The sequence below is a fragment of the Notechis scutatus genome, chromosome 4, assembly GCF_049901735.1.
Source record: "Notechis scutatus isolate UNSWTSFEM ecotype Mainland chromosome 4, rNotScu1.2, whole genome shotgun sequence".
NCBI classification, from domain to species: Eukaryota; Metazoa; Chordata; class Lepidosauria; order Squamata; family Elapidae; genus Notechis; species Notechis scutatus.
Window position 1 is genome coordinate 41,288,187 of NC_142012.1, and position 23,019 is coordinate 41,311,205.

The following is a 23,019-nucleotide window of genomic DNA, read 5'->3' on the forward strand; positions in this document are numbered from 1 at the left end:
ATGTGAATTTACATACCCTTTCTGAGTTTTGGTCTAAAACTGGTTTTTGGTGAAGGTTAATTCTGTGCTTGGTGATATTTAATCCTGTGTTTATTGATAGGATAATTTTCCCTGTTCAGCTACAACAAGCAACAGTACGGTTGTGATTTAATTATTTGTATTATGTTTGAATTTTTTCCTGCCTCATCGTTTCTTTTTCTATCTGGGGAGGGGGTGTTCCTTCACTGCTTTAGTGGCATCTGGCACTGTCCTTTTGGCGTGTACTTCCAAGAGGCAGGATGCAAGCTTGGCACTGATTTTTTTTACTGCCTTTCTGGGGGGCATGTGACCTTTCCTTAAATCTGGATGATTTCCTTAGGATATCTTGTGAGGTGAGTGATACCAGCTGGTGTCTTTAAGTGGTGCAAATGGATCTAAGGATTGCTTTTCCTGGGTGTGCTTTTTCTGGAGAGCTTAAATGACCTCTCTGCCAAAGGGTGTCACTATGAGCAAGAGTTGGCTGCTGATAGTTATTGTATTTTAACTATTTTAATTCCTCAAGGTGCTCTGGCACCCTGCCTGATTTGTAACTCTGGCTTGCAGGTATTTTTAATCTAATGATTGGTATTTAGAGTAGCATTTTACAAGCAAAGAAGCTTTTTGTATTTTTGTACAGGTAATCCTTGATTTATAACAGTTCATTTAGTGACCATTCAAAGTTACAATGGCACTAAAAAGTGACTTTTGACTGTTTTCACACGTATGACCATTGCAGCATCCCCACTGTCATGAGAGGCCAGGCGAGGAGAAGCGCCCCTTGACATGAGTGAGGTCAAGTTGGCCACGCCCACCTAGTCACATGACCACCAAGCCACACCAAACAACTAATAGAAATGTCACCAGCAAGCCTCTCCAGTCTAATATATTATGAGACTCAAGGTCTAAATCAATCTGATTATACAGAGATATACTATACTGACAATATCATCCTTATGATATATTTTACTTCATGTAAGGAAAGTTCCATTGATTTTCAGACAAATTCTGAAAGTTATTTCATTTCCCCCAAATATCCCAATATCCCAAGAAACCCTGCTTATTCCCTAACTTATTTCCTAACAAAACTAGTGATTTGCTATATTTTTTATGGTACCTAAAATCCACCCCATGATTGTCTTGATCTCCTCAGTGATCAGCTTGATGAAGAAAATGGCCCATAAGATAAGTAAGCAGCCCACTGCATGTGTGTGCTAGTGTTGTAAAACAATAATAGATACAAGACCATACAAAGCACCTAAAATGATCTAGTGCATCAATCATTTTCAAATATTGTCAAATATTGTGGGGTTTTTTTTCATGAAGTACAACTAGTTTAATACCAAGCATGATAAATATCTCAAACAAGTTTGCTGATATTTCTGGATTGAGGGTTCTGATTACAACCAAAATAATGGCTTATGTTGCTATTCCATCTTTATCTCTTCAATAATTTCTTTTTTTGGTTGGAAGGGGAAAAAAAGAAATCCTGAAAAAGTGTTAGAACTACAAATGGTTTAATGTGTTATTTTCTTCCGTCCTACATTATATGAAATGGTTGGGGCAATATTTCAGTTTATATCTGAACATAAGAATCCAACAATCTCGCCTGGCATTATCCAGAGATGGCCTGAGCATCATTTTAGTTCCCCTTTGAATAGATTCATCAACCCCTATAATCTTTTCTGGAGAAACTGCAGGAGTTTCTTAGGGATTACATCATTTAGTGTCTGTGGCAAACCACTGAATAAAAAAATGTATCTCCCTGCCTCCGGCCAATTAACCAAAAATAAGTGGAATATGTGGGTTATGTTTATTTGGATGTTTACAAAAATAAGGGAAAACCTCATAATACTAAATCAAAATATTGAAGTTACTGATTTAAAAGGGTTGCTTATGAAAGGGCGGAACCAAACAATAATTTGGGAGGATGGAAATAGTAATAATTATGCCAGTAACTGCTGTTACAGAAGATGGAAAGTTGCTTCTAGAAATTTTTCTTTTTCTTTGTCTCTGTTTCTCGTTTTCTATTTTCTTTTTTCTTTCTCACTTTAGGTTTGCTGTGGTTTTTAAACTCTTTAAAGTTTTTTTTAATAAAAGTTATATAACTCTCCCTCAAAATATTGAAGATAGACAAAGCATTCTTCCATCAGCATGTGAAAAAGAGAAGAAAAGAAAAGAAAAGGAAGGAAGGGAGGAAAGGAAGAAAGGTAAATTAAAATCTATTGTAGGTTATATATCAAAATCCAGATTAAGTTATAAGTGGGAGCTGCAAGATTTAAAAACATTAATTCTAAATTTAAATATATTTACAATATCATTTTGTACTGTGTCCTCACTTCTTTTTTCTCCTCAGATTCACACCATTGAAAGATTTCAGGGACACTTAATTTTATTCCTTTATCAGAGCCCCTTTAAAAAAGATAAGTACCTATTTAGTTGTGCAGATATTTTTTCCAATCAAGTTTCCATTTTATCATTCCTCTTTTTGCTTCCTGAATATTCTTTGCAATATAGCAGAAATGTAGCAAGAAAAAAACAAAGCATTTTCTTTCTTTGTTGGTTGATACAGCACTAATTGTTTTCATATTTTTTTGCCTGCTAATCAACTTAATCTGAAGAGAAAAAAATCATTTCCTGAAACAACTGGCAATAAAAATAGCCAAACTTTACATAACCAATATGCTTAATTATGCTTTATATCACCAGCACAATTTTATCAATTCAGACAACATAACTATATTGGCTATGAAAAGGGCTATATTAACAACAAGCTAAATACAAATAATGTGATGTATTTTTTAAAAAAAACATAGACCATCTCACACTTTTGAAGTGTGTTAACACAAGCAAAGAGACCAAATCATAGGCTTTATTTGCTCTACTCCACTCTGCCCTGGGTAGCTTCCATTGAGAATACTCTACCCAGTTTTGGGTATTAAAGTTAAAAAATGACAGGGATAAAATCCACAAGGAATGCAATTCAGGCTAGTCATTAAGAGGAACATCCCCATTTTTTCTCACAGAATATTCTCACAGAAAGTGATGTGCTCTTTTTTAAGAGATTTTCAGACAGAGGCTGAATGGTCACCTGTCAGAGAAGTTCTAAATCTGTAATGAGGAACAGATTTTCTATGATGCCATGATTCTATTTACAAGTTACTAGCAGAAGTAGATGTGTCTCAAGAACAAAGGGTTGGATTTAATTAGTAGTTGGATGAGAAATCATTAGGAAATACTAAAGCTCTAAGCTAGACTGGAAAGAAGACATCTTGGGAAGAAACAGTTGTAAACCAGTTTTGTATTTTTGGACATGGACAAAACTACATAGTCACCAGAAGTCAAGCATGACTCAAACAGGAAGTAATGTTAAAAATAAATTACAAAAATAACATACTGTTGCCATTACAAATAAACACTAGTTTTGCAACTGAAGTCAACAATGTCTCTGACTATCACAAAAATGCGGGTGACAGACTAAGTCTCTAGAGCCTCAGGTTGCCCATCTCTGCAATAGTCATAATACAACTTGTTTGGTTTTGTACAGTGTGCAAACTCAGTGACTGACTGGGTTTACAATACACAAATTTATAGTTTGTTGTAACCACAATGCTAAACCAAAGCCTAAGAAATCGCATTACCACTTAGGACAACTTGTGTCCTCAGCACACATTAAACCTCACAAGCCTTAATCTAGCTAGGCTTTATTGTTATGTTTTCTACTTCTCTGTTTTTAAAACTCCGAAAAAAGACTATTATCCAGTGATCTGATTTTTTAACAGGTAGGCATCTTTGACAAAGCAACCCAGGGAACTCCATTGTCTTTCCTTATGCATATGTGATGATGGCCTGTGAACAGTGCTTTTCCTTGTCTGTGCTTGCTGGTTTTGTTTCCACACAAACACTACTCCATTGTTCACAACAAAAAGCATGTTTTAAAACAAACAAACAGAAAAGAACTGGAGAATTGGACAACTGTCATTCTTGCGAGCATAGCTGCATGGCACAATCTCCACATTAAATAATCATGCCATTGGCTCTTAAAGAGATACCAGATCTCCACAGTATAATACAAAACTTCTGATCATGATACATTAGGATGAAGACCTAGCAAATCTGATTGTGCATATTTTGTCATTATGGGTTTGCAATAGTTAAGTTAGGAAAATTTGGGAATTGTGGAAGTTATGTCCTCATTGCATCTGCTCAGATTTTTATAACAAGACCAACCCAATTGCTATGAGAGGAGAATAGGTTTGTGCAAATTATGTTAAATACTGGACTAATATTAAGCTCTATACATCTCATAGGCAATATGGTCTATTGTATTACTGGCTAACAAGACTAATGTGAAAAATGTGCATATTATAAAAACATTTTATCTTGAAAAATATGAGCAACTACTGGTTAGATTATTTATTATATTATTATATTAATATTTATAGCCTATCCCAATGTTAAACACAAACAAGTAGTATGAAACATTTCCAATGCTTAAAAAACATAAATAAGAATAATCTTATAACTGAAAAGCCAAATGATCACTGAAACAGCTGTGCTTTGGATAGTTTTATGAAACCTCATTGGGCAGGAAATAACTGTACCTTTGAGGAAGGGGATACTGTAGGAAAGAATTCTCCTACTGAGAAGGCCAGGTCCAGATCCCACCTGTTTCTCAAGGAGGAAGGCCTACACAGACCTTCTGTTAGGACCAGACCAGATTAATTTTTGTTCAGTGTTGCCTTCTGTATTTATGTGCTGTACCAATAGGGACTTTAAAAGTGATAGCACATTTCACTGAAATAGTACTAGCCTACTGAAATAGTAAACAATGCAGTATTGAACTGACTTCAAAATTAGTGTTATTCAGACTTGACGGGGTTGTCCTGTCAGGAGTCTTGCTACTACATTTTCTGTAGCTGAGTAGCTGTAGCTTCTCTTGTTATCCCATTGTTACATGAGCTGTGCTGGCTTCCAGGTGCTCTCCAGGAACAATTCAAGATGCTTGTAATAACAGCCCTAATGGCACAAGACCAGGTTGTTTGCTAGGCTGCCTCTTTCTAATTATATCTACTGTTCTGGGTCAGATATGGTGGGTATAATCCAAGTCCCCTCCTTTAAATGCTGGCAACTTTTGAGACTTTAGAGATGTACCTGTCTATATTGCCCCAGGCCTCTTGAGATTCAAGGGAACCGTAACTTTTTAGATAGCTGTGAAGCCCTGGCTTTTTCCCCAAGTGTTGGTCTAGAAAGGGGATTGAGTCAGGAGGCTAATTGGTCAGATGCCCAGTGGGAAGAGTAGTTTTGTTTTTATTGTTTTTACTGATTGCTGTGAGCCACTTAGAGTCATTGTGTGAGACAGGCAGTCATATAAGCCAATGTTTGCCAGAGGAACCCTGGTCACAGCTTCCATATTCTTTTTAAACAGGACCTGAGAATCCAGAAGAAGTCCCAAGTTACAAATTAGCTTCTTTGGGGGAGTGTGACTTCCATCCAGAGTTACTATTAATGTTGCTGATATCAACAAGTTGCTTTGTCAAGGAATGGTTTAAACTGGACTTGTTTTACTATCTATGCTGTCACAGTCTTTGGACACCAATTCAGAATGTCAGAAACTTCTTGGCACAGCATAGTAATAATAACATCATCCCGAACCATGTTAGCTTGAACCACAGAATGACTCACTTCATTCATGTACAGATTAAATAATTTGGAGGGAAATCTAAAGGAACTTCACACTTTAAGGACTTAATCACAAAGTATTAGGATATGATTGCATGACTCTGATTTGAAGTATCCACTAAAGTGGAAGCAGAAACACCATGAAACAATACTACCAACTCCCTTTTCCTGCAGGTGGCTCAGGAGGATATTATAGTTGATGTTAGTGGGCATGATAAAGACATCTAATAAGATCAAAAAGGATATGTTGTCCCATATCAAGGTCCTAGGAGAGATAACCAACTAGAACCTTCAGTATTGTTTCCATTCCTTAACTAGTCCTGACTAAAAAGGATCTAATAATCAATTTCAATTAGAATCCCCTGCAGTGTTATTGATTTTTCCACCCCCTTCTTGACCAGTTTGCAAGGAAAAGAGTTTAAGGCCTAGGAGAAAGTTGTAAAAAGAAAAGAAAAAAGAAAAAGCAGTCCTTTGCAGAATATTTTTTCATGGCCAGAGTTTATATTAGTATGTAACTACATTTGGATGTTTTAATCTACTTTGCTGCACAGTGTCAACTGGTGGAAGAAAACATTTCTCCTGAGAGAAACATTCTTAATGCGAATGCCTTTATTGTTAAGAATGGTCAAGAAGCACCATTTTTGGACAGTACTGTTGTGCTCATGACATCTCATTGGATTTAAACTTCTCTGGATTATTTGGCTTCCTTAAACAAGGGGTCTACCTTTTGTAGCATTTGAAATTGTGAATCGTTATGCTATCAAAATCAAACTGAATGATAATCCAATTATAGTCAATTCCATAGTTAAAATGCTTTGTAGTTCAGCACATACAGTATGCCTGGAGTTAAATACAAGACAATTATTTAAGTCTCTCAGCAACAGATATATAGCCATTTCCTTCCTTCTGTGAAAGAAGCATATTTCTGAGATATATAGGATATGCACATTTTCCATATATAAAACCTGTTAGGCAGTACTTCAGCAGACTGCGTTTGCTTGTAAAGTACCCATAGCCTAATACTTCATCTTTCCATCCTTCTGCATAATTTATCCATAGACCAATTGAGAACCCATTCATAATAAATCCATAAAAATAAAATAAAAATCTGAACTAGGCTGCAATCTGATATACTCTTCTAGGTGGAAGAAAGCCCTAATAAGTTCATTAGCACTAAGCTGTACTTTTCTTTCAATCTTCCTTTTTATGTACCAAATCATGTATGACGTGGTTTTTGAGCTGCATGTCATTCGCCAAGATCTCCTATCAGCAATTCTAATTTCATTATTGCTAAGGAAAACCCAACCCCAAGTAGGGTAGAAGGAAGTCCAGAAGGAAAAGGGCTATTATGATAGGTTTACAGAATGATTGCTAAGATAGAATTGATTCTTTTTGAAACTAGCAATAAAAATCTATTACATAATGAGAACCGGAAAAATGAATTTATAATTATTATTCTTTGACTCAGAATAATTGCCGTGCAATATATTCCATAATGATTCACCAGAAACAAATGTGACTCTTTTATTTTCAGCAGTGACAAACTCCCATCTGAAGTCAGTGGAAGCTTTTACTTCACTGAAAACAGGATTTAAACACTATTTCACTTCCTCCTCCTTATCAAGTTAGCATTGATGAAAGCTGAAACATATTGTTTCACACAGTAAACTTGGCTTCAAACTGAATTGAAAAATGCTTGCAATAATTGGCAAGATTTCGATAACAACCGGATAGACAGAGCCAAACCAGAACAATCCAGGACAAAAGAAAAGAAAGAACATTTAAGCTGCTTCTAAGGGGCAGAACCTTTTCAAATATATCTGATAGCTCTCAAATCATAAGAGACAACTTGTTCCCTGAGAATTATGCATATTGTTAGAGAATTATGCATATTATTTGGCTATGTAAATATACTTCCTTGCTATATTTTGCAACCTTTTAGATTCAGTGTTGACAATAATTCTTTTGGCAGTGTCAAAGTTCCCTTAGACTTGCAAATGCATTGGGTACGCTTTAAAGTGTACCATTTAAAACCATTTAAAAGTCATTTTTGATTATTATGTTCTATGTGATTAATGCCATGCAGAATACTGTAGAAAGGTGTGTGGAAACAATGTTTCTTAACTCACGGCAAACCTGCTTATAGTCCTTGCAAGTGTTACAACTCATCTGAGTGATGGTCAAACCAGAGATGGCATTTTATCCCAATTTATTTCAAATATATATGAATGTTCCTTGATTTTTTTAAATACTATTTCTTATGAAGGACTAGTTTTCTTCAGTGTTAGGGTTTTTAAAATATATTTGCCGGTAGCGCTCAGCACACTAATGATCATGACAAAAAATTAGTTGTTATTATTATTATGGCCAACATGCAAAGTTAAATATAATTTTAAAACAATAAGAATATATTAAATGCAAATATTGTAAAAATAAAATTAGAAAATCTTCCCAGTCATGTTAAAGTATGTGACACCCTTAGGAAGATAAGCATGAATCAATAAATGTAAATTTATGTTTGCTATTGCTGAATACTGCTGAAAATTTTAAAATATAAATTGACAGAATTCTACTTCGATGGCTTAGGTGAGATCCTGCTGTTTTGCAGCAAAAAGCAGTAGTGATTGAGCAGTTTAACTACTCTTCCAGAGTCACATCTGTTAAAGGAGGGAGAATAAGACTGGTAACTATTTTGCTGTGCTTGGTGGTCAAAAAAAGATCTTGACAATTCAATATGTATGAAGCCCTGAAAGACAAGAAAATATAGCAAGAAATGTATATGATATTATACTTTACTAAAGTTTGCTTTGTGGCCAATATAATAAGAACAAGTAACTTTGTGTGCAGCACAATCCTGTACATGTGGATTGAGAAATAATATTCTTACAATAGGGCAACATGTTCAATTTATTGAGCATCAATTTAGTGAGCATTTGCAGCTTAACATGGAAAATATTAGTTCATGAATAGCGGGAATTCAAATATAGGTAATCCTCAACCAGGGGTGGGATCCGACAGGGTTAACTACCGGTTCAATGATTTATGAGGTTCGGTGATTTACGATGTGCTTCCCTGCATGCTGAGCGCGCGCCTGTAAATCGTCATCAGCCTGGTGCCTGGACAACTGAGCAGTGCTGCGTGCTGAGAAGCAGCCTTTGAAAAAGTACTTTTTGCCTGCTTTTTAAACTGCAGCTGTGCCCCTCACAGCAGCTGAAGTTGAAAAAGCAGGAAATAAAGGTAAGGTAAGAGCCTGGGCAGGCGGGTAGGTAAAAACATCTGCAGACATAGAACTGGTTCTATGCTGCTCTTCAGAGCTACCGGTTCTACAGAGGTGGACAGAACCGGTAGAAACCCACCCCTGTCCTCAACCTACAACCGTTTTTTTAGTGACCATTCAAAATTACAACTGCACTGAAAAAGTGACTCATGACCATTTTTCACACTTATGACCATTGCAGCATCCCCATGGTCACACAATGAAAATTCAGATGTTTGGCAACTGACTCATATTTATGACGGTTGCAGCATCTGGGTATCGTGTGACCTTCTGATAAGCAAATTTCAATGGGGAAGCCAGATTCACTTAATAACCTGTTACTAACTTAACAACTGCAGTGATTCTCTTAACAAATGTGGCAAGAAAGGTCATAAAATGGGACAAAATTCACTTAACAACTGTCATACTTAGCAGCAGAAATGTTGGGCTCAGTTGCGGTTATAAGTTGAGGACTACCCATAATTTTTAATTTAGTGTAGATTGGAGACTGATATCAAGGTCATATTTAATGTGACCCAAAATTCAGTTAATGTGAGGTTACTGCATGCATAATTGAGGATAGGGCATGCACACTTGAGGTTGGGGTTTTAGATGATGCTAATGTTTGTTTATGCAAATGGGAAAAAGGAAGATTTTGTCAGAGAAAAACAGTACAAGTTTTTAATAGAAAAGGCTTGTTTTTTCCCATTGAAGTATCACTTTGAATAGCGAACAGTGCAAATTCAAATAATATGACTGTTTTGTGAAATTCATTGACTGCACTAATTGAGACTTATTTGAAATTTATAATGGCAAAATAAGCATTAGCACTTAACTTGGCTTTACAAAGCTACTCAGATCCAGAACTTTTGTGTTATTTTACATGAGTTTAGGGGGGGAAATAGTTCTAAATCAAAATAACATGAAAAGATAGCCAACCTGTTAAACCACCAGCCAGCTTGATCTTCTTCAGCGCAATTCTTTTCATAATTGTCATTATCTCTGTCTTTGGTACTGAATTTCATCCCTTGATGATTTGCCCACCATTTAACTTCAGGGTGAAACCCCCCAGTGAGAGAGTCACCAGCTGTTCCAGAATATTGACCACAATTCATCTTGTAGGAATTCTAGCAAAGAAGATGAGAAAAGGAGTTAGAGAATTGTATAATTGGAATTCCTGTCTAGCATTTAAGAGATATCTTCAAAAAGATGAATAAGAAACTTTGTCCACAAAAAAATCAATTGAAAATGCAAAGGCTTCATTCATATGGTTGCATTTAACAACCAAGATTAGATACATGTATAGCATAGGGGATTTCCCAGTTTTAAGGATTTGTGCCTATAAGGGAGTTGAGCATATTATTCTGTATTGATTTTTTTAAAATGCTGGAGTCAACAATTAAAGAATTTAGCATATTGCGAATTCCCATGATTTTAAATTTGAAAATTGGGAGGGGTATAGTGTGTTTTTATTTAATTGGGTGGGTAATCTATTTTCTGAGGTTGATTTTGTTGTCTGTGATTGCCAAAAGTTTGAAAGCTTACTGCCTTTGAAATTGAAATGCTAATTGAAAATAGTATTTACTCCTCTGTTTCTTAACATAATATGAATGAAGATCATTTTCTCATGGGCACTCTGTGAAATTGGTTAGATAAGAGAATGTTTTCCTTTAGAGATCTTACTAACCCTCTTCTTATACATTCTTGACTGCCCACAATTAATGATGTTCACAGCTAAATGGAGCTCACTTAGTCTAACACGCTAAAACACACACACACACATACAACACACACACACTCATACACACCCAGAATTCTGAATGATACAACATTTGTAAAATACTGACTTTCTTATGCTGTGTATTTGGAATTCCAAGTTCTAATGAAGTTACTTCTACTACCTGCTCATCTGCAACTCGAAACTTTTCATACTGTGCAAAACGCTGTTCATCCATAAAGTCAGACAAATCGATCCTCAAGGTATAATTCTCTGAATTGAAAAGAACAAATGAAGGTGCAATATTCAGAAGAGAAGAAGGGAGAACTTCCATTCAATTCACTGCAGGCATCGAGAGAATTCAGATACAGTGGCTAACTGCTCATTTTTTAGCAGTTTGAGCTTCCTGTTGCTTAGCATGATATTGATATATTTTGATTAATCATGGCAGGTTAATATGGAATTTTGTTGAAAATTTATTATCCATTATTAAAAATAAATTTATTACATAATTGTAATCAGAGATCTTGCCCTTTACACTTGGGAACTCAGCATTTTGGTATAATGCACTAGTGATACCTAACATGTATTTAACACCTGAATTATATTAACAGTGTGTGGTGCTTTGCTTTGTTCTGACTGTGGGGCAAGCTATTCAGACCTCACAATCAGAACAAACAAAGAACTATACATATACACATACACAGCCAGATCAAAGAACCTCCTTACCTCCACCCCCACCCACACTTATGTCCTGTGTTTACACATCCCAGGCTTGAAATTAGCTGTTGGATTATCAGACTAAACACAACTTACAACTGAAATGCCCAGTATTTTGAGAAATTCTCTCTGTCTGGGTAGGAGAAAACAGTGGGAAGATTTCCTTCACTATAATTCTAGACTGATAAGAGTTTGTAGATGTGGCTGTGATTTCCACTTGCCAGTAAGTGTTGTTTCTCTTTTCTGTATCAAATTGTTCGGTGTCCAGAACAGATATTTTAAAATATGCAAATTGTAATAATCACAATTGAGATTATTCTATAAGAACCAGCAAATATATGAATAAAATGCTGGAGATTTGTGGGGTATTTTTAAAAACAAAATAACCACTTTACCTAAAGTAGCTTTCATTAGGTCTGTCCTCTAATTCTGCTGGACCACAATCCCATCATCTAGATCAGGAGTCTGCAACCTGCGGCTCTGGAGCCACATGCGGCTCTTTCGGCCCTCTGCTGCAGCTCCTTGTCGGTTGATCCTACCACTGGCTGATCCGCCCTCCTCTCCCCGTCACTCCTCACCTGGCCTGAGAAGGAAAGGGTGGTGGCGGGGGATGGAGACTTGCTCCATATTCCAGAGCAGGAGGTGACTGGTTGGGAGTGATTGATGGCCATGCCCGCCCAGTCACACCGGTTGTTAAATTATTGGCTCCGGGTGGGAAATGGGTCCAAATGGCTCTTTGAGTGTTTAAGGTTGCAGACCCCTGATCTAGATAAAGGAATGAAGAGAGGTGAATTCCAACTTAAATGGAAAGGGATACCAGGTTGGAAAGAAAGTGCCTGGGATCTTGGGACAGATAACAATTTTTAAGAGAGACTCAGTAGTTTGCAAGTGTTTATTTTGCCTATAAATCCATCTCTGCGGAATACATTTCTCTGATATAGAAATAAACCTTGCAAGCTGTAAAAATGATCTTAAATTCTTTTCATAGATTTCCTGGACATGCTTCTTTAGAAAAAAGTCCAAAAATCCCTAATTCTACAAGATATAACAAGAGGCTCTATAGAAAGTCACTCATGCCCTACACATTTTGCAGCTCAGCTACTTCAATGGGCTGTAATGGGGCTACCTTTGAAGTCCATGCGGTGTCGGCAGTGATGGCTATGTCTCCTTATTCCCAGATCCCTGTTCTGTGAGATGTGATAGCTGCCAGTTTGCTTCCTGGTGCAATTGCAGCTACTAGTTATGACCTATAAAACCCTATATACCCTAGAGCCTGATTATTGGAGGGAATGCTTATATCTTGTGGTGTCTGTCCAGCTGAGAGAGTGGCAGGGTTGGTGGCCCTTGGGTTCCTTCAATTAAACAATATAATCTACTAGAATACAGAAACTGGGTCTTCTTTGTCACAACACTTGCCCTCTGGAATGAGACTATTACTGATATCCAAGTGGCTCTTATCCTGAAGGCATTCTTGAGGCCTAGATGTTCTCCCAGGATGGGCTGGCTCCTTGCTGGATTTATTTATATATGTCTTTTTGAGTTGGCTGGATTTATCATCCTGGTGTTTTATTTGTAGCTTTTTTATTTATTTATCTTGTGTCTGTTTTCTTCCTTTTTTTTATTCATATTGTAATTTTTTGTCTATTACATTGTGAGCTGCCCATAGTCATCTGGAGTTGGGTGGCATCTAAATCGAATGAATTATATAAATGTATTCCCTGAGATATCACTATATCAGAATGTTTCTAAAACTGTTAACAAACTCAGCAATAAATCTCAGAGAGACCTTAATCTGAACTACAATTGTGAAGAAATCCTATTGAGTACTGGCCTTCCTGCTCATTGTTGCAAAATCAATACATCCCTTATTACTGATTTTGGTTTGTTTCTAATAAACGATTGTGTTTTTCTTACCCTGGGAAGTCAGATAATGAAGGTTTTTATTCCCAAGCCAGTATTCTCCATTTCCTGAAGTAAAATCTCCAAAACCTTGCTCATATTCAGTCCAATTTCTAGAAAAAAGATTAAAATCTCTGATCTGTATAAATCACAGAGGATTATCAAGTGGCTTTAAAACAGTTTGTGCAGTTCTCTAACAATTACAAACTACAAACATATATTTGGTTTCTAGGCAAAAAAGCAAAGGAAATTAAATTCATTTTATAGATTTACTTTCTATTATGATCAATGACTACAAGGATTTGATTGCAATTTCAGGTCCTCCAGCAATAACAATCAATAAACTTTATTATACTCTCAAAGCAGAATCATTATGCTACTTCTGTTTAAAATAACAAGAAATATAGATCTGATTAATAAATACTGCTTTTATGGTTTTTGAAGCTTTTAAAATAATCATTATATAATGGTTTTAGGAAATTATTACTTTATAGTCTTTCTGTTTAGTGGATTGTTGTACACTGCTCAGAGTCACTTTCCATGAAATGGGCACACATTATATAACATAATAAAGAAATAAATTTTAAATAAAAATTCATTAAATCAGTGTGAAGTAAAATAAAAGAGAAGACCACTGGTTTCTATCTTCCTACACTTTTTCCTCCTCAGTGTAACAGTGTCTTACTCAGCAAGCCACCAAAAGGAATCTTGCTATTTATCGCATGAGTTTACAGTCTTTATCTGGAAATAAATTAGTTATCTAAGATTCAGCAAGGGCACCTGGATATTTTTGGTATTTGGGGGAATTTCAGGCCTAGCTCTTCGTGTCCATGCAATTTTTTCGTGCATTTAATTAAAAAAAACTATCAAGTCTTGATTCTACAGTAAACTATATCTTAACAAACAACCATTTTAAAAGTTGGACTGAGCTATACTAGTTTGAGCATACATTTTTTACAAAAGATTCCTTTTTCATTTTTATCCATAAGAATTGGACATTCTAAATTAATTTTGTTTCAAAAATAACAAGCCTGTGAGATGAATCTAGGGATTTTAATCTGTTTAACCAAAACATCTTATCTATTATATTTTATTTAATGAAAATCTTATCACTCCCACCAACACTGATAGCGCAAGCCATTAGTATATAAAAATAAGACCAAGCCCCACTCCCTTGTAGCACTGATGATGTTATCTAGTTTGGTAATGAAATGTCTTCAAAAAAGCAACCAGGTTTAGAGAGCACCAAGGACTTCATAGTTCAACTCTGAACTACAAATATTCTCTTCTTACCTATTAAAATTTTGACTCCCATCTGACCGTCTCTGAAAGATTGTCCACCCACCTCCTTCTGTCATATCACAGTAGGCAAAGAATCCACTGGGGCTCTTCAGAGGTTTCATCTTGTAAAATCCACTTTGTGTATGACCAGCATGATAGATCTCTGCACAATCTGAATCATGATACAACATCAATGGGTTTAAATAATACAGTTCAGTTATATCCTCCTCCTATAAAATATTACATAGTATACCTATACAATTTTTAATTTAATGAGGAAAATGCCATTCATATATCATATTCCAAAGTGTCCTATTTATTCTTTTTCTGTGCCTTTTTTTGTTACATAATATTAAACATTGAACAATAAAGGAAATCCATACAATGAAGGATGTATTTAATTCTAGTCACCATTTATAAATGCATATCACATGTATTTGGATTTACGAAAAAAAAAATTTGGAAAAAAATATTGAATATGTTTAAAATAGTCTTCTTGAGGTCACATATGCATACATATATGTATTTTTGTCCTTCCCAACCCCCTGGATTATTTTTATGTTCAACAGTAAAATCTTAAAAGTGTTTGATTAAAAAAATAACAGCAATAAGAGGCAGCAAAACAAAACGAAATGGGATTGCACTTCCATTATCTTAGATACAATTGATCATGCCTGATCTAAAGAATTGCTAAGTGTCTTCTAAAAGGGTATAGTTGGCAAATCCATATCTCTTTGGCTTAATATTGGTCATAGTTAATCTTCAAAAGTTAATTATAACCAATGATATTGATTCTGTATGTGAGTAGATTGGATAATTTTGCATACCTTTACCATAAGGAGTGGAAGATGAATTAGTGTTGGGAGAAATAGGGAACAAAATAGACATAAAATGTTAATAAATGCTGACCTTTTCCATCAGGCACAGGGTGAGCTATCCCATCATGGCCTGATAGCAAAAGGATCATAAGGCAGAACTAAGGAAATACTTATCAGAGACTGTTCTAGCATCGAACAGTCAGAAGCAATGATTTTAATAGAACCTAGTTGCTTCTTCACTGAACCATTCAATGATAGAACACAAAACTTATGCAAATTGGCTAGAATGACTACTAGTTACTTGCTGAAACTGCATTCAATTCAAATATAGAACTAAAGTTTGAGTTAGTCCATACTATAATGCTTAGCCAGCCTTCATTAACTGTCTTGGTTACTCTTGTTCAATGTTCTGCCTTGGCTGAACCATTGGTTTATGAAAGCTACTGGAAAAATTCAAGATATATAATTTAACATTTAAATAAGTAATGTAAAACAGACCTGCAAAAATACACATCCTGCAAATATTTTTTACAGTTATTACCAGCTCACTTTTGTTTCAGTCAATGATTGATGGCAAACATGTCAAAAATCTACTTCACTCTTTATATGCCACTTCCCTAGTCAAACTTAATATTCTTCAGTTTCTTAAGGTTGCACCATGCTACATGGTTTTCAAAAAAGAGTTTCAAACTTGAAATCCAGGTTTCAGCATATGCCAGAATTTAGCATAAAGAAAATTCTAATAACCAAATACCGATGTACAGCACAATGTGAATCACATTTACTAAATTACATGAAAATACTCCTTAGTAAGTGCACTTAATTAATTAATGTGTTAATTAATTTTGATCGTTATGCCAAACTGTTATGTTTTACTACAGTTGATGCAACATCCAAATTGAGAAATAATGTCTGATGGAATATTACATGAGAAACCATGATTTGACGTTTATTATGATATGGGTTGATGACTACATGGACAGCAATGTGTGTTTGTGTGTATGCATGCACAATGGCTTAGCAGTTAGATGGAAACATTGTTTCATGTGCCTCAGCATACAGTCAGGCTGGCAACAAAACCATGGAAATGTCTTCAGATAATGCTGGCTCTCTCGGCTAATAAACAGAGATAAGCACTGCCCCCTAGAATCAGACACACTGGAAAGGGGAAACCTTTATTTTTACCTATGCCTATACCTACCTACCTACCTACCTACCTACATACATACATACATACATACATACAGTATTTACTGTATATAGTTGAAAAGTTGAAATGACAGCAGGCAAACAATTCAAAGCTGGTGGTTCTATGTAAAGTTTAGAAGTTGAAGGCATGGAATGGATTCTAAATTTTGATCATCCCTCAGGTTTGTAAAATGAATGATTTGAGCCCACCTGAAGAACAAAGATGAAATTTATTTCTAACCTTTGTAGTTAGTTTCTTCTCCCAGATTGATAACAGCGTTTTCCTCTTCTTTATCTCTGCTCTGTATATCTCTCTCCATTAAGAGGTTCACAATTCTTGCCTGTTGTTGCTTCACACTGTATTCCAGAAGTCTCACTTGGGCCCGGAGTCTCAGCTGCTCTTGGAAACAACTTCCTACAGTCTTCAGGAAGAAGAGGAAAGACATGGGGCTCATCAGTGAGTTGCTAAGTTCTGCGATGTCAGTTCATAACCAGTTCCTACAAAATCCTATTTGTGCTGTATTAGCATACTCCAAACCCTCGCAACTGATTGGTCCAGATGGACAGCGACCTGATTGGTCGAAACCCCGGCCGTGATTGGAGCGCTAAGAATCTACCGCGATTGGCTGTGCCGATCGCGGGAGATTCAAAGCGCTGCCATTGGCAACGCCGAGCCGCGAGCCAGCCCTATATGAAGGGCTGCGCGGTTTGCATTTTTCAGACTATTCCTATTCTAAATAAAGAGCTGAACTCACTAGAATGGTCTCGTGTCTCCTTCGACCCGATCCACCTCAGATCTAACACTGGCGATGAGGGTGGGATCGTGAGACAAAGAGACCACCCAGCACGTGGCGAGGCGGCACACAGCAGCAAGCAGAATGGCCGGCATCAACTGCCACCCGCACCCTTCAATCCCGCTACCGAGGACTGGGAATCCTATGCCGATAGGTTCCGATGTTCCTCGAGTATAGCAATCTTAAAGATGCCAACGGTCACAAGAAACGGGCCGTATTCCTCGCACACTGCGGGCGGCAGTGTTTAAGATGGCCAAAGCCTTGGCCAAGCCGGAGGACGTCAAGACTATGGAGTGGGCGACCTCGAGCCCCTGCTACGAAGCCACTACGCCCGTTGTGCCCATCCTCATTCGGCGGCACGAATCTACAGGCGGGACCAGCGCAAGGGTGAGGGGCTTGGCGACTTCATAGCGGCACTATGAGATTTGGGCAGCCTGTGTGAGTTCGCCAACCTGGATGAGGCCCTGCGAGACCACGTCGTCCTGGGACTCCGAGACCCCATCCTCCAGAGTCGCATCATGGCGAAGGGCGACATCTCCTCGCCGATGCGCTCACAGAGGTAGCCGCGGCTGAAGCGGCCAAGAAATCAGCGGCTCGGATGCGGCAATCGAGCATCACGCCACGAGCAGCGACCGGCGAGACGATACCGAATCCGAAAAGCGACCCGAGATCGACCACCGGGACGCAACCACGCACCACGGCGACATTGACTCCTTCTCAGGAACCGAGGACGAGGAGGAGGAAATCCACCGTTTACAAGCAGCACGAGGGCGGCGGGAACCCCAAGGTCGTAAGTCAAGGTTCCAGTGCACCGGCTGCAGAGCGATCACCCTGTTCGACTGCCGGTTCCTCGATGCCATTTGCCGACAGTGCGAGAAACGGGGCACATCGCCAAGGTATGCAGAAATAAAAACACTACAGCCCGCGGCGGCGAGATGGCAGCCCTTGCAGGCAAGAGAACACCCCACCAGATACTGAGACCGCCAGACGGAGAGCCGTTGGAGCCAAGAGGGTCAGAACAGGCGGCTCAACGAGGCAAGCCAAAGGGAGGAAACACACCAGACCGTCATCGTCAGCCATTCCTCCACAAGAGACGCCAGAAAGGTATACGTGACGGTGGGTATAGAGACCAGCCATGCGACATGGAGGTGGACTCTGGGTCCTCCCTCTCCATGGTCTCATGGCACACCATCAAGCGCCTGGTTCCCTCCATCCGCCGCAAAGAATTAGAAGACCAAACACTAACCTCAAAGACTACCAGGGAAACCGCATCCCTGTAGTTGGCAGAGGCCATTTTAAAGTCACCTTCAAGAACCACACCGAAGTGCTACCCTGACCATCGTCGACCGGGATCGGCCGAGCCTGTTGGGATTACAGTGGTTCGCACCCCTAGGCATTGAAGTAACTTGGAATCCACCGCACCGCAGAGTCGGACTGGGAAGCGGCGCTTGTGGAGGACTTCCGGGAAGTTTTCAACGACAGCCTAGGCAAGTACCGGTGGTCCCCTATCTCTTTTAACATAGACCCGAGCATCGCACCAATCCGTCTTAAACCCAGACGAGTGCCATTTGCACTCAAGCCCAAGATCGATGAGCAGCTAGATAAGCTCATCGCGCAAGGGGTACTGGAGCCAATCGATCATGCCAGGTGGGAGACCCCATAGTCACCCCCATCAAGCCAGATGGGTCCATGAGAATTTGTGGGGACTATAAGGCCACCCTAAACCACGCGCTCCAGCAAAGCGCATACCCGTTCCAGTAGTGCAGCACCTTCTGCACTCGCTGGGGAGGCCAGATCTTTGCCAAACTCGACCTGGCGCAAGCCTACCAGCAACTGCCGGTCGACGCCGCAACCGCCGAAGCCCAAACCATCGTAACGCACCGGGGCTTTCCGTTGCATCCGGCTCCAGTTTGGAGTCAGCGTGGCACCGGGGTCTTCCAAAGCCTCATGGAAAGACTCCTCCAGGGCATAGAGGGGTGGTGCCCTATTTTGACGACGTGCTAATAGCCGCAAAAACGAAAAGCAACTAGAAGCCCGGTTGAGGGAAGTACTGAAGAAATTCAGAGACTCGGGGCTCAAAGTCAAGAAAGGAAGTGCCAGCTAAGGGCTGAGAGGGTCGAATTCCTAGGGTACCTCCTAGACAAACAAGGGATCCACCCCACAGAGAAGAAACTGAGAGCCATAAGGGAAGCACCACGACCCAAAAACAAAACGGAACTGCAGGCTTTCTTGGGACTGTTAAACTTTTACAATGTCTTCCTACCTCAAAAGGCGACTGTGGCGGAACCGTTGCATAGGCTGTTAGATAAAACAGCCACCTGGACCTGGGGAGCACGGGAGGAGAGCGCTTTCAACAACACAGAAACTGCTAACATCTGACGCGGTACTAATCCAGTAGAGTGAGACTCTGCCATTAACGGTGACGTGTGACGCATCGCCTTTTGGGATCGGCGCCATCCTCAGCCACCAGCTACCAGACGGGAGGGAAGCACCCATCGCCTTCTCATGAAGGACACTTTCAAAGCCGGAGCGGAACTACAGCCAGCTCGACAAAGAGGCCCTAGCAGTCGTCGCCGGCGCGTCAAGAAATTCCACGAATACCTTTACGGTAGGACTTTTACAATCATCATGGACCACAAGCCGCTGCTAGGGATCCTGGCAGGAAATAAGGCCACACTGAACATTCTATCACCAAGAATGACAAGGTGGTCTGAGTTCCTGTCAGCATACAACTACCAGCTGATTCACCGACCCGGAAGGACATCACCCACGCAGATGCCCTGAGCCGCTCACCATTGCCCGATCTAGAAGACGACCCGGCACCCACGACAGAGGTATTTCAAATAGAGACAATACCCAACCCACTAGTGACCGCGCCAGACATTGCCAGAGAAACAAATAAAGACAAGCGGCTGGCGCGAGTCCTAAGCTGGGTTGGAAAAGGATGGCCGGAAGGGGACAGTGACGAACTATTCAGACCCTTCCGAAACAGACAAACTGAACTCTTTACCGAAAAGGGCTGTATACTTTGGGGAGACAGAGTGGTAATCCCGGAAACATTGCAAGAAAGGGTATTGGTGATGCTGCATGAGGGGCACCCAGGGATGGTTAAGATGAAAAGCCTGGCCAGAAGCTATGCATGGTGGCCAGGCATGGACAAACAGATCGAAACCTGGGTAGCCAAATGCAAACAATGCCAAGAGTCCAGACCCAGTCCTCCCGCTGCCCCAATACATGAATGGGAAACACCAAGAGGACCGTGGTCTCGGATTCACATAGACTTCGCGGGCCAACCAAGGGGCACATGTACCTCATCACAGTAGACGCTTACTCCAACTGGCTGAAGGTAAGCACCATGAAATCAACCACAACGGAGGCGGTAATAAGGAAACTGGGCAAACTCTTTGCCACACACGGCCTGCCAGATATAATAGTGTCTGACAACAGGCCCCAGTTCACCACACTAGCGTTTGAACAATTTCTGGCAGGCCAGGGCATACGCCATGCATTAACCGGACGAGCGGAACGCATGGTCCAATACACAAAAAAAGCCATACAGAAAATAGAAACAACCAACATACAAGATAAAATTAATAAAATGCTCCTCATCCAACATATTACACCGAGCGCAACCACAAATAGAAGCCCGGCAGAACTAATGATGGGCAGAAAACTACGATCAACACTAGATAGAATGCACCCCACATACACCACTGACAAACCCCGGGCTCCTCCAGCAAGCACAGAAAATTCAACATAGGTGATGCCGTATACGCAAAAAACCTGTCGGGGAACCACTCTGGATACCAGCAACGATCACCCAAATAACCGCCCGTATCATACCGACTAGAAACAAGCGACGGGAAAAACTGGAAACGGCACATTAACCAACTAAGGTCCAAAATAGCTAACAACCATACACCAACAAGAAACTAGAAAGGGGGGGACGGAAAGCGTTAAAGAAAGAGGGACCCCCTAGCGCAAGCGAACAACCCCCACCCAGAACAAATAACCCGCAAATAACCCGGTCCTACTCACCAGTAAACGAGGGACCAACCGAACAGGCAACCCCAGAATCGTCACTGGGAAGGAGCAGCCAGGCCAGCGCAACCAGCCCGGAAAGATCCAGCGGAAACAACAGAGACGGCAGCTCAACCAGCCCGGGTAGACCAGGAGGGAGCTACCAAGAAAGGCCCAGCCCGACCTTCCAGGCGGTTCCATCCCTGGGAACCAGAGTGACAGAGAAGGCCTCCGAACCGGTCGACAACCAAATGAGAACTGAGCTGCGCAGGTCAACTAGACAGGTACGAAGCCCCGCCTACCTGCGCGACGTCACGACGCACCGACAGACGAAACCAAGAGGGGAGGGGTGTGCTGTATTAGCATACTCCAAACCTCGCAACTGATTGGTCCAGACGGACAGCGACCTGATTGGTCGAAACCCCGCCCGTGATTGGAGCGCTAGAATCTATCGCGATTGGCCATGCCGATCGCGGAGATTCAAAGCGCTGCCATTGGTCCGCCGAGCGCGAGCCAGCCCTATATGAAGGGCTGCCGCGGTTTGCATTTTTTCAGACTTTTCCTATTCTAAATAAAGAGCTGAACTCACTAAGAATGGTCTCGTGTCTCCTTCGAACCGATCCACCTCAGATCTAACACTATTACATTCAGATAATATGGAATGTGTTTTTAAGTTCTTGTTTATTGCTCCTAGTCATTTAAGAAAACTGAATGGGACAGATTTGCTTTTGTTCCTTACAAGGTGCCTATGCAACAAATATAGAGCGAAAATAACTGGGGGATTTTCAAGATATATAGAATAATGTGTGGTAGAAAACCCTCTCTTGACTCTGTTTTTTAAAAGTGTCAAAAGAATTTCAAAAGGGTTCAATCGATACCTAGTAAACTAATAAAATAACCAGGGTGTACAACATCCCCTTATTTTTGTTATTCTAAATAAAAATGTTGATAAATGACATACATTCTCCAATTGTCATGTTTGCTCTGTGCTGTTTTTCTCACATTTAATTGATGCTGATTCAGAACATAATTAGAGTATATTCTGGAGATAGAGAAATTTTTGGCACCAAATAAAAGGCATTTATGAATAACTGGTGGATTGATATCACTAAAGTGGGCATTGTAAGGAATTTCATAGACATGCTTTGAAGACAATTGAGGAATGAGGTATGAATCATTATGTGTGCATATTAGAGTGCCTAATATCAGAACCTGATCTGAATAATACTTAATTAAGCAGATTTCCTAAGTATAGAAAAAAATATTTATTTATGGGAAATTCTTCATATGGATAAACCAATCCCAGGACCTACATTCTACCAGATGGAAGGTCAAAAATCATGTTGTCTGTGCCTGGAAAGAAAGGCAGAAGGGAATGACATGAGATTAGCAATTAGACAAGCCGAGACAAAGAGGAGAAAGAGAAGAGATGAAGGCACATCCACCCAGCTGTATTCCCAATCCAAGGCCATCAGGAAATCATGCCACTCCAAATCCTATTCACACAGACTCCTGAAATGGGTGTCTGCTGCATTAGTATCCATTCAACTTCAACACACAATATTCCAAAGACCCTTCAACACCATCTACCATATGAAAAGCCTCCTCTAATTGCTATGTACAACCTTG

General features: G+C 39.7%; 1 protein-coding gene across 3 annotated transcripts in view; it reads right to left on the minus strand.

The window, feature by feature from the left end:
- FGL1 (fibrinogen like 1) overlaps nt 1–23,019 on the minus strand; it is a 38,596-nt gene that overhangs the window by 1,846 nt on the left and 13,731 nt on the right. For 2 of the 3 annotated variants that reach the window (XM_026666981.2, XM_087963215.1), the window contains exons 3-7: nt 16,818–16,998; nt 14,583–14,742; nt 13,305–13,402; nt 10,855–10,943; nt 9,893–10,080 (exon numbers count right to left, since the gene is read on the minus strand). In XM_026666981.2, coding sequence (XP_026522766.2) covers nt 9,893–10,080; nt 10,855–10,943; nt 13,305–13,402; nt 14,583–14,742; nt 16,818–16,998 — 716 coding nt within the window. Of the gene's footprint in view, nt 1–6,909; nt 8,444–9,892; nt 10,081–10,854; nt 10,944–13,304; nt 13,403–14,582; nt 14,743–16,817; nt 16,999–23,019 lie in introns of those variants that run through there. The other variant, XM_087963216.1, reaches the window with a different exon arrangement.